The sequence below is a fragment of the Danio rerio genome, chromosome 24 (assembly GCF_049306965.1).
Source record: "Danio rerio strain Tuebingen ecotype United States chromosome 24, GRCz12tu, whole genome shotgun sequence".
In the NCBI taxonomy this organism is placed as follows: domain Eukaryota; kingdom Metazoa; phylum Chordata; class Actinopteri; order Cypriniformes; family Danionidae; genus Danio; species Danio rerio.
In genome coordinates, this window is record NC_133199.1 from 11166904 (window position 1) to 11180427 (window position 13524).

Consider the following 13524-nt stretch of genomic DNA (forward strand, 5'->3'; position numbering starts at 1 on the left):
AAAAATATGATTACAAATTCTGCCGTTATATTGTTTATACCATTCAGTCGTTATGTGGTTTCTATTTTTGTGTTGTGCAAAGAACTGCACAAAAACGTTCCTTTATTTGTCAATCATAAGTCCTTTTAAAAATCACTAGTGTGAAAAGAAACATAAGTCAATGAGATCAAATTAATTTCATCCATCTTTAATTTTTACCTAGAAACTGTAATCAAACATATGTTTAAGTACAATTTTCAGTTTTACAAAAAAATAGGCTCAAAAACATGTTTCAAATGAGCCTGTGTTGACAATTTTTTTTTTATGAGACTTTTGACCAGCATTGTGCCAGCGATCTAGAATCAGTGCACACTTCACACTCAGTGACTCGACGATTGGATTGGTATTAACATTTAGCTTGTACTAGGATTCCATTTTATGCAATAATCACAACAGGAAAATAGTAAACAAAGAAACAGTTAGCAGCATATGGTCCTCACCTTGAGCTCGTCAAAGCGCAGTGTGAAGTGCAAGATCTCAGCAAACTGTTTGGCGAGGGCCTGTTCTCTCTCCAGATGCTGTGTGGGGTCATCGTATGTCTCACTTGTGAGTGCTCTTAATAGACTGTGCAGCGCTGCTTCTGTAGAGGAATACAAGAGAACATTATAATTGTTGTTGTTCATTAAGGTTATTATTATTAAATTTGACCTCTTTTTAAGATAAGTAATTTGTGTATCCAGAATGTGTCTGTAAAGTTTCAGCTCAAAATACCCATCAGATTATTCATTACACCTTTTTCTGTATACTGGAAATTTGAGCTGTTAAGACACTGTAGCTGTTTTTGTTGCCTGTGCCTTTAATGCAAATAAGCTGGTTCTCCCCGCTCACCGTTCCCATGTGCATTTTAGAGCCATAGAGATCTATTCCTCTGATGCATAAAGCCTTCCAATAGATATACAGCACAGTGACAGACAAGAATGAAGCATATCTCCATTACTACAATAAGAACTTTCCCGACTGCTATTTGATATTTTTGTTGTGGAGTTAATTCAAGCCTTTCTGCAATGATGAGTCACACATAATGTCGCTAAAAAGTGCAAACACACACACACACACACACATACATTTAGCTTTGCACAGTTTGTGACAGGGTACATGTTATTATTTACTGCTGTATGGACATCCTGTTATTGTACAAAATAAACCTGATTTAAGTCCACAAACCAGGATTGAAGCATCTTCTTTTATAATTGTACTGACATGCGGCTGTGGTGATGAATTACATAGTGATTTTACTGTATTTATTACAAACATTCACTCTTTTAAGATTGTTTTAAACTTGTAAAACTCATTCTTGAGGTGCAGATGATCACAGTAAGCTAAATAGATATTTTAATCCCAGTTGCTTTGCGCATGTCCTATCTTGTGGATATGATTCCGTATTACTATGGCGGCATGTTAATACACTGCTGTCATTCAATTTGGTAACGCATTTGGGAAACCGCACTCAATAGTCACATTATGGTGGGCCTAAAAATGGAAGGTTGAGCTATTTTCAACGTCAGAAATTTATAAAAAAGAGACTTACTGTCTTTATATCACCCCAAAATGTCTGTGGACACACTATGTGTACACACAGTTCTGTCCAAAAAGCTTACAAAAGTTGTCTTTCATCATAGGTGCCCTTTAAAGTCTTAAAATGTATTGTTGTTTATTCATTCATTCATTTTCTTGTAGGCTTAGTCCCTTTATTAATCCGGGGTCGCCACATCTGAATGAACCGCCAACTTATCCAGCACGTTTTTACACAGTGGATTCTCTTCTAGCCACAACCCATCTCTTTGCAGTGTTTCTCTATAGACAGCTTTCCCGCATTCTACATCTCAGATAATGAACTCGCAAAAGATATGTGAAGGATTCATATTACTTACACATGCTTATTCGGAATATATGTGAAAGATGCCGTGTAACGCGTTGAGTTAAAAAAATACAGGAGAGCTCGCCTAACTCGTGTAGCGGCAGAAAAATAATTCAAAGCTCACACAGGTCGCATCCCACATCTTGTGCTTTATTGTTCTGTCAACAGGGTCACTGTATATTAGAGAAAATAACTTAATCTGTGCATCAAAGAAAAAAAAATAAACATCTGTCCCGCGCACATGCGCTTCTTATGTTACACACGTCTACAGACTGTTGACACACACACATACAAAGGCGATCTGTCTTAAAGGAGCCGCACCCGATTTTAACTCATTACAGACCCTTGTCAGATTTTATTTTAGAGAGCAGGCATGAGGTTGACTGACTGTTTATACAGTACAAAAGTGCATGCTTGTACGGGCGTGACATGAAGATGATCCACGAATCACAGCACATTTTGACACATGACCAATCAGAGTCACTTAAGAGCAGATCTTTCAGAGGAACTAGGAAATAGGACAGTGTTTTTCATGTTACCATGAAAACAGCAGCCCTCACGGCCAAAAAACGGACCGACCCACCGGGAATACTCTCAGTCCTCCCAATTAGCCAATAGGGGGCTGCATGTGGACATAAAACAAAGTCTAAATAGCATGTAAAAATCTAATTTACAACAAAATTGTGGCAATATTGAGTGGCTAGTAATGTTGAAAAACTACTAACCACAGTGGCTGCTGATTAAAAACGGTAATGTTAAGCTCTGATTACAGTTATATTTAAATTCTTACAAAACATATATAAAAAAAACAAGGTGCCCCTTTATTTTGATGGTCTATTTTAGTATTAGTAGACTGTCTGCTTATTATCTGTTCAAACTGCTCCTTCAACAGACATTTAACTGACTATAAGAAACTTTGCAAGTACATGTCAACTTACACTAACCCTAACCCCAACCTAACATTCTACTCATAACCTAATGAGAATTAGATGGCATGTAGATGCAATGCGATTTCAATTCAACAAGCGAACCATCAAAATAGAGTGTGACCATAAACAAAAACCAAAGTACCCTATGATGTTAAGTTTGCAAAATTGCTCAAGAAAGTCCTAATGCATCGTAAGAGACAGCAATGGAAAAAATACAAGCAGAGTCTGGCTAGAGTGGCTTTAAATAAATGAATAAAATAAAAGACATACAAAGAGCATACAAATTAAATCTGTTCGAAGAGAATGCTAGTATTTTCAGCTAGCTTTATGTGTGTGTGTGGGTGTGTGTGTGTGTGTGTGTGTGTGTGTTTATTAATTTACACTTAGAAACAGTAGCAATTAATCCTGTATGAAAATGTAGAGAGCAAGTAGCTTTAGTAACTCCCATATGGCCCAGAATAACCAAGTGTTTTTAAAATGTAAAGTTTACATGGTCAAGTCTATGTAGTCACACAGATTTTTTTTTTCCAAGTGAAAAAAAAAAAAGGGGAAAGGGAATTTTCAGGCTTGTGACTCGAGCAGCCTTGTGCAGAGTAAATTGAGCAGATTTGCTGTACAGTAATGACCTCCATCTGCTTTAGTCGGCTTGGCAGGGCAGAGGAGCTGATTAAAAATGGCTATGGAAGCACACTATTCTCTTCCCAGTCAAAACAGAGCTTGAGACGAGCGGCTTTTAAGGGCGCATGCTGCGAATGGAGTGTGAGTCAAGGGCAGCTGATGAGAGAAAAAAAAAAAAAAAAAGAGCAGGATGAGTGAGTGTACGTCCCATCATATCACATCAGGAGAACCCAAGAGACAAGAGTCAAAATGTTTAAAAAAATAAACAAAAATTTGAGGAATCTTTTTTTATATGGTAGTATAATGATGTTTGTGTTGCATCTTTTTTTTGTATTCTCCTGTCCAAGGACAGCAAATGAAATTTACAATTCTCGTGTATTTTTCAGACTTTCCATTGCCATTGTTAAATGAATAAAAAATAAATCAGATAAAATAAAACCCGAGTAATTTAAAAGGAAAAGGGTCATTAAAAAATGGAAAACAAAAGAAAACATGCATGCATATTTATATATAATACACAAATCTGTAATAATTGCTTCTGATTGGTCAATCATGGCATTCTAAGGTGTGGTCCCCCAACATGTTCAATGCAATTCAGTTTCAGTTTATTTTTATAGCGCTTTTCACAATAATTATAGTTTTAAAGCAGTTTTACAAAAAGATGCATGATATTGCATTACACTTTAATTAACTAACTACTAATTACTTAATCAGTTAACATTATTATATATTTAGTTAATGTGCAGTTAATATTATTAGTGCTATTTTTAGCCACCTTAAGAAATATACTTTTTTTTTTCAAATGGCAACAGAACAAATCACAGATGTCTGATTACTTTATTAAAGTCCTGTTCAGATCACATGTTTTTGTCACAATTTTGTCACAATTTTCTTGACTTGGGTTGTCGTTACAAAATTGAATTGCTTCTTCTCATATAATGTGGCTTCGTTCAAGACAACCGATACCAATTCTGCAACACCATCACAGAAAGTCAAGCATGTATAACTTTTTTCCAATCTTCATGACACGTTCTGTCTCGTGGGTGACACTGGACAATAGGAGCACATAATTTATCAGTCATATCGGCGGGTGCTGCCATTAATCCGTGGGACAGGCAATCAAAAAATAGGCTGAATATTTACTTATAGGTGGGTTTCAGGTGGATAAGATCAGTCATTGATTATGCAATCTTTAACTACTTTCTCTTAAGTATTTAAGTGTTTTAAGCAATTTTATTTGACAGACTGGCACAAATATGCAGACATCTCTCTTCTCACAATGAGTTTCTGAGTTCTCTCATCCAGTTCGTTCTTCCGAGGTAATCTGGAAACACGTTGAGTGCTGCTAATACATTGTAAAAGCCTGTCTTGCTTATTTAAAATACTTGATTAAACTAATTAAATTGAAACTCACCGGCAATGGATGATTTTGTCTTTAAAAATGAAAACAGTTTAATATAAGTTTCTCTGAAACTTTGAATATTTCACTTTAATTTTATCTAGGCTATAGATTAGCTATTTTGTTATTTAACAAACCAGTTTGGCACTGAAGCATACAGCGGACTGGTTATTCTTGTTTATATAGTAGATAACTGACCAAAAAATACATTAAAATTAAGATACCAAACAAAATTTGTTTCGAAAAGATTTTTTTTTTCAAGAAAAATATACAGATTTTTTTGTGTGTGTGCCTGTCCACTAACTGTGTGGGTAGATGATGTGTTTCCACTGCAATTGTTGTATAACAAACCTCTTTTATAAGTTTGCAATTTTTTATATATATATCATTATTTTGTCTTGAGCATCTGATTTTTTCTTGGTGCTGATGTGCTTTCATTTTCTCCCTCTCACTCGTGGCACGTTCAGGTGAGGGAGTCTTTAATAAGCAACCCCGGAAAATATACATTTAGATTTAAAAAAAAATCTTAATATTAAAAAGGAAATGCGTTTGATCCTATCACTGTCACAATGAATTCCCTTAAATAATGTAGCCTAGTTGTCAGCAAGCATGAGTGTGCATTAAGATTGACTTAAGACGAAATAAACATTAAAATTAATAAGTAACAAAAATATTTTTATAACAACACTTGTGACTGTTTTGGGAAATAACGCTCATCGTAGATGTTGTGGGGTAACTGATCATGAAGGAACATCTAGTCTGGCACCTTTGTTACCCACAACAGGTCAAGATTTTATAAATACAAAACTCTATACTATAAAAATACTGTGATCTGACTGGGGCTTAACATAACTCATTTTTTATTACTGTCTGGGTCACAAAATCAGCATTACGAAAATAAATATACAGAGGTTGTACTTGAACATGAGTTTTACAAAGTAGTAAAGCATCAAATAAGCACTTACAAAAGGGAAAAAAAACGAAAGAACAAACAACATATAAAATAAATAAGATGAAATGTTAAACAAATTAAAAAGGAGAAATATATAATACAGTTGAAGTCAGAATCATTAGCCCCCCCTGTTTATTTCTTCCCTAATTTCTGTTTAACGAATAGAATCATTTTTCAACACATTAATCTAAACATTAATCTAAACATAATATTCATATTTAATAATTGATTTCTAATAACTGATTTTTTTTTATCTTTGTCATGATGACAGTACATAATATTTGACTAGATATTTTTCAAGACATTTTTATACAGCTTAAAGTGACGTTAAAGGCTTTACTAGGTTATTTAGGTTAACTAGGCAGGTTGGGGTGATTAGGCAAGTTACTGTATAATGATGGTTTGTTCTAATAATTTTGAGCTAGTTTAATGACCTTAAAATGATTTTTAAAAAAATTAACTGCTTTTATTCTAGCCAAAATAAAACAAATAAGACTTACTCCAGAAGAAATACTGTAAAAATTTGCTTGCTCTGTTAAACATAATTTGGGAAATATTTAAAAAAGGAAAAAAAAAAATATCAAAGGGGGTTTAATAATTCTGATTTCAACTGTATATAATACTGAATAATAAAACATTTTTAAATAGCTTTCAGATTTTTAGAAAAGCAATAGAACTAATGTACTGTTGAAGGTTTATGTTGAGAGAACTTACAACAGTGTATGTTGAATTTTGCAAGAATTAAAAAGAGGTTAATAATGAAACATTCATTACTTTTATCATCAGGACTATTGAAAAATCCCAAAAGGATATCCTTAAAAGATGACAAGCATCCTTGTATTTATTTATTTATTTATTTATTGTATTTTAATTATTATTATTATTTTTTTTTTTTTGCGATAAATAACCACAGAAAATTCAATCTAAAAGCATCGTGTATGAGGGCAATAATAACAACCCTGAGGGCCAATAGTTATTATAAGTCACAAAGTTAAGTCGTTAAATCACACTTCAAGCTGGATATTAGTATCCTACGAAGTAACTAGTAAAATAATCTACAGTCATCATGATAAAAACAAATAAAAAAATTTATATTAAAACTTTCATGTATAAAAAATGTAATGAAAAAATCTTCTCTCCGTTAAACACCTTTTCTTAAATATCAGAATAGTCCCTCCATAGCCAGTCTGAAGACTTAAAAGTGTTTAAAACACAGCAGTGTGCCTATTTCTCAATTATAACAGCACTGACACTCCTGAATTTTGACTTAATATGCACAGATAGCTTCATTGTCAGACAAGAGCACTACATGTCAAGTGATCAGTGTAGTTTAGCCAAGCGTGCCAATGATGAGCGTTTGCGCCAAAAGCCGTTTTTGTGTTCTGGAGCAGAAAGCGCGGGAAAGCTACGTGACCTAGTTTGGTGAGTTACGTAACGTATGGCAGACGCCTGACCAGGGTCTGCGCTCATTGACTACACATTCAGAGGCCATTACAGGGAATTAAAGGACATGGTTTCAATGGCTTTTAGGCATAACCATCATCAACCCACTTTGTCTTAAGTCGATAACATTGCTGTGTTTTGATGGCCTGATGCTAAAGAATCCATATGATCGGGTGTATACTGTATATGCTATTTTTGTCATACATTTTACTAAGAGATTTGTCTCGTTTAATTCCATCATCAACTGGTGGTCTACTGCAATATCTGTTCCCAGCGTTTTCTGATAGATTATGAAAGAAGCAGCTGGTGTACTTCCCAGGGGTTGCTAGGTGTGTTAGTGTTCATTTAATCTGCAAGATGTTTACTGCTCAATAAAAACTGAATGAAACAAAGAGTGCTGCTGGCTGCACATTTAAAGAAACAGTTCACCTACAAAAGTGAATAAGAAGAAAAATAACTCTTTATTGCACTTTATTTTATTGTAATATTGCACAACTGAACTGTACAATATTACAATAGCAAATAATAGGAATATTTTGTGATTTTTGGCCAACTTGTGCTGCCGTACAAATAAACAACAAAAACTTTAAATTTAACTTTTAAAAAATGTAAATTCTAATTTAACACAAAAATGATACAATTTTTATGATTTATTTTTTCCCCAGAAGAAATCATCCAGTCTTGCCTGTTTGTGTTCCACACATTACACAAAAAAAAAGAGATTTTAGGTTATTTACAATACACAGCTTATTTGTATGTGGGTGAATCTAAAATACAGTATTTGTTGATTTCTTTTGAAATTTTGACTTTATATTTACTTAGATTCTACAAAATATAAAAACATAGCCTTTTGTGTTCTGCACTGTAAAAAATATCTGGATTCAAAGATGTTTTAGGTTTATTTACCGTTGTGAATTGCAATATAGGATGTTGATCTCTGACTTTTGATGTTCCAAACAGGGCTGCACAGGGTGACATGGCCACAGGTTACTCACTGAAGCTAAGCAGGGCTGAGCCTGGTCAGTACCTGGATGGGAGACCACTAGGGAACACTAGGTTGCTGTTGGAAGTGGTGTTAGTGAGGCCAGGAGGGGGTGCTCAACCTGTGGTCTATGTGAGTCCTAATGCCCCAGTAAAAGTGAAGGGGACACTACACTGTCAGTGGGCGCCGTCTTTCAGATGAGACGTTAAACCGAGGTCCTGACTCTCTGTGGTCATTAAAAATCCCATGGCACTTCTCGTGAAAGAGCAGGGGTGTAACCCCGGTGTCCTGGCCAAAGTCCCTCTTTTGGGCCATATGATCATGGCCTCCCAATCATCCCCTTCCACCGAATTGGCTCTATCACTGTCTCTCCACTCCACCAATAGCTGGTGTGTGGTGAGCGCACTGGCGCCGTTGTCCTGTGGCTGCCGTCGCATCATCCAAGTGGATGCTGCACAGTGGTGGTGGTGTAAAGAGACAATTATTTAAAACTATTTGAGCTGTTATACAGTAAAACAAAACCTATTGTACTCATTGTATTCAAATGAATGAAACTGATTCGCTTTTAAAGATCTCCTCATGTTCATTTATTAGGCAAAAACACAATTTAGGCTGCTTTCACATCTGTAGTTTGCTTCATTTGGTCTGGACCAAAGGTTATAAATGATACATTGTTGCATCTTCTGCCGTCTTTGGGTTGTTTTCACACCACACAGCTGGCTTTGGTCCGAACCAGTTGAAACGAACCAAAATGCAGTCATCTGACAAAATCCACATCTCTCATTGGCCAGATGTTGTTGAACATATTTCCTAAACTGCTTATTGATTGGTCAGAATTCACGTGCGGGAAAATGCCAGTGAACTCCTGCAGGTAAACAAAACCTTTTACTCTGGAGGGACGACTGCGCTGGCTGATTGTATCCCTTCATACAAACTATACATTACGAAAATTTAGCGCGGCTGGAAAACAGTGGTTAATGCACCGCTCGTCACTTCAGGAGGAGGCATGAATTAATTTTGCTAAACTGCGACATGGTCATCTTGCGTATATATTACCAACGATCCATCAGGTAATGTTTTCCCCTCTCTCTCTCTCTGTTTGTAAAACGCTGTCAACAAATATTTTTCCTCCATATCCCATAATGCACAGCGCATCGGCCTACGGCAGCTGAATTGGTCCAAAACGCGCAGTACTTTTTGAAGTTGGACCAGTTTTAGTACGGATCATTTTCTCACCACAAACGAACCGCTCCAGGGTTCGTTTGAAAGCGTACCGAGACCAGCTCTTCAAGCATGTCTCGGTACGGTTATTTGGTCCGCTTTTGGTGCGTACTCGAGTACGATTGCTGCTTTCTCACCTGCCCAAACAACTGTACCAAAAGGGGAAACGAACTCTAGTGTGATTCAATCAAACTAAATAAGGCAGGTGTTAAAGCACCCTTATTTGATATATTTTCACTGCGCTCCTAAAATTCTTTAAATGTGCCCCTAACTTTTTAACTTAGGAGCGCATGTGCTACTCTTGAATAAAGTAAGTGTCAAGCCCTGAATATGGCCCTACTCACACTATGCCATCCGTACCATGCCCAGGCCCTTTTCCCAGATCGTTTGAGAAGTGTGAGTGCGCTGAATCGGGCTCAGGCATGGTTCACTTGGCCTGCCCTGGCCCGGTTGGAAGAGGTGCTGCGCGCCTTCAGCAAACCTCCTAATTCCTGCAGCACGAGGGTTTTATGATTGTTTATTAGCGTCAAAAGTGGCTAATCTGTTCGGCGAAATATCTGACTGTGTTTCACCGCATCCCACTGCGCTGAGCGAGAGCGCTTACTAAACAACACAGAATCAATGACGTAAGCATGCCCAGGCCTGATTGTAATGTGAGTGCGGGCCGTCGGAGGAGACGGGAGGGGGGACAAGCATGCTTTGGCCCAGTTCGCTGCAACTGTACATAGTGTGAGTATGCCCTAAGTGTGTATTATAGAAGACTGGATTCATAGAACTGTATTGGAAAGGTGTTATTTCCAAATCATATGCATTATAAGTTTGTAGAAGTTATACATCAAAAATGAAAATGAAAAATCAGTGAACTTGAACACGTATATTAGCATCCATTAATTTTCACTAGTTGTAGTAGTATTTTTTTTTTCAAAGTATGCTTTAAATGCTTTCAAAAATTGTTACATTTCTGTAGACAAGAAATATATGTACTGTATGTCATTTACTTTAAAAATGTGGGCAATCCATTGTAGAATAATTTTGTTTTAAAAATATTTTGTTATTCTTATATTTAAATTTAACAATAGGGGTGCGACCAGGTAGGGGGCCTACAACACATTGTGCAGAGGGGCCTCTGAATTCTAAATGCAGGCCTGCTCTAATCAAGAGTCTACAATGTAAACAGTGATTTTTAATTATCTTAAAGGACAACAGACACATACTGCAGAGGAAACATTTATAGGCTGGTGACGCAATGACGTTAATGGATCTATGTGCTATAACATGTAACTGGGAATCATGAATGTAACATACAAAAAGCAACTCATGTACACACCTGAATCATATTATTGTCTCACTCAGATTAAGGTAAATCATTAGATCACTGATGTCCATGTAAAAGTAGTCACAAGCCCCAAACCCAGAAAACAGGAGTTCCCTGATTTTGATGACAGCCTTTCCACAGGTTAGTAGTAAGCTAATGTAATGTTAAAGGGCCATGAAACCCCCTCGTTTCAGCAGGGTGTTTTCACACCTCTACTTTGGAAAAAGTCAGAAAAGTGGGCGTGTCCAGCTCTGTTTAGGAGGGAGTGTCGGAGGAACTAAAGTGGGATGGTGTGGGAGTGTCTATTTGTGCACGCGCGAGTTTCAGAGTCAAAACACACACACACAGACAGGAGAAAGTGATGGTGTTTAACCTACATGGACATCTGTAGTCGAATTATTTGCCAAATTATTAAATGTTGGACTTTAACTGCAGTTTGGCTGTTTCATTCAGGGAATTCATTCATGCCCCTCGCGACAAACGAGATATTTGATTCGAGGAACTGATCTAATGATACCGCACGGCGAATGAGAGAAAAAAAAACCTCCGCATTTCCCGGAAACTTAGATGCACACGGCAGGTAGCGTCAGAAAGCTGCGTGTGTTATTCCGGTCACAAAATGCGGTGCTAACATTTCTGCACTCAGTGCAATAGTTAACTTAATTCGATACGAACAAACTGAATAAACAAAGAGCACTGGTCGCTCACTTGCCAAATCTGTAGAGACAGGACAATCACCAGCAACTAGAGCCGCGTCTATATGGAGAGAATACTACAAGCGAATCCAGATTTCAGCGTTTGCAGATGAGAACAGTTCTCAGGTAAACAATAATCCCCCTTAGACACGTAAGTTACTGTTGTCGAGCGTCGCGTACACTGTAATCCACACGTGATCCAGATAAGCTCTCACAGAGAGAAAATGAAAACGAAACTTAACGGCAGCAAACTATAAAAGCAACACTTCACGCTTGTTTTGCCAACACAACGTGGCGTCTTTGTGGTGTAAGCCGGTGTAAGCACGGTGACACAAATGAATATTAATGAAGTTGCACAGTAGAGCGCGCTGATTGGTTTGAACCAAGCCTTACTCATGCATTAATGTATCACACTGTAAGACTGTAACAGTTTTCCTGTTACTATTTGAAAATTCTACCTGTAGTAGCTATCTCACCCATTAGAGGGCGATCTAGGTAGTAAGTCTCCAATCTGCTTAAAAGGAGGTAGAGAAGAAGCAGTAGGCAGGAAGTATGGTGCCTAGCACATGGAAAGGCTTCTCAATTCTCTCAATTTCTTTAATGTAGCTTCAAAAAAAAGTAGTTGTTACAAGACGTAATAAGACATACTCTGGCACAGACGTCCAGTCTGCACGCTGGAATACACGCTATTATGTCATGACCGTGACGCAGCTTCAAAAATTCGTTTCAAACAGGAAGTACGAATTTGCTTGAAATAACGCAAAAACAACCAATTTACACTTTTAAGTGAAATATAGGTGTCCTAATAGTGTTTTTAGCAGTGTGGGACACATATACGACTGTCAACAGCTCAAAATATGTGTTTTGGTGTTTCGTGACCCTTTAATAACATAATGCAAATCTTGCAGTCATGCTAATAAACAAATGATCAAAATAAATATATTGGTGCAATTCAAATTAATAAAAAAATATATATATATATATGAACTGATGTTAACTTTAAACTATATATATATATATATATATATATATATATATATATATATATATATATATATATATATATATATATATATATATATATAAATTGTTAAAATTTGTTAAAAATTGTAAAAATTGTTAAATTATAATTATTAAAATTAAAATAAAAAGGGTCCCACTTTATATTAATTGGCCTTAACTAATATGTACTTTCACAGGAACTAACAGTTTGTTACAATGTACTTATTGTGTAAATACATGTATTTACTGTGTACTTATGCTTGATTACATACATGTATGTAACTACATCTGTCATTAACGTTTGTAATTACATTTGTAAATACACTGTTGACCATCGCTTACACCTTAACCCACCCTTACCCTACCCATGCCACCAAACCTGTCCATAACCCAACTTCTACCCCAACTTACAAGCACCACAAGTGTTCTCAAATACATTATAAACACAGTAAGTACATTGTATTTATTTTTTGATGTAAGTACACAGTAGTTAAGGACACTTAATATAAAGTGATACCTAAAAAAGTATTGGTTCAGCCATCGTTTTGGCACCGGTACCGTTTTAAAGGTATCGATTTAGCACCGGTATCGAAATAACCCCAAACGATACCCAACTCTACTTGGTAATACTTTAGAAAAACTATCCTTTATAACTAGTTAATAGATCATTAATAACTGTTAGTTAATGGGTTATAAATGACCTGTTAAATAAAAGTTAATAGTTTTTAAATTATTATAACTGTAACTTATATATAGCCAATAGATAACTAACAAGCTGTTATAAATCAAGTAAATCAAGTTATAAATGACTTGTTAACTGTATTTTAATAATGTATAACTACCTAATAAATTAGTAATAGATCATGAAGTATCAGTTAATAGCTTGTATATATTATTGGGACGTTATTCTAAAGTTGCAACTATTCTTTTATTAACGTAGTTATATACTATATATAATTAGGTAGTTATACATCATTAAAATACAGTTAACAAGTCATTTATAACTCGTTAACTAACAGCTTGTAAGTTATCTATTGGCCATCTATAGGCACAGTTATACATAATTAACAA

General features: G+C 35.9%; 1 protein-coding gene across 1 annotated transcript in view; it reads right to left on the reverse strand.

Moving 5' to 3' along the window:
• Positions 1-13524, reverse strand: part of fam49bb (family with sequence similarity 49 member Bb) — a 104338-nt gene that overhangs the window by 16381 nt on the left and 74433 nt on the right. The window contains 1 exon segment of the mRNA NM_207078.1: positions 480-619. Within this exon segment, the coding sequence (NP_996961.1) occupies positions 480-619 (140 nt within the window).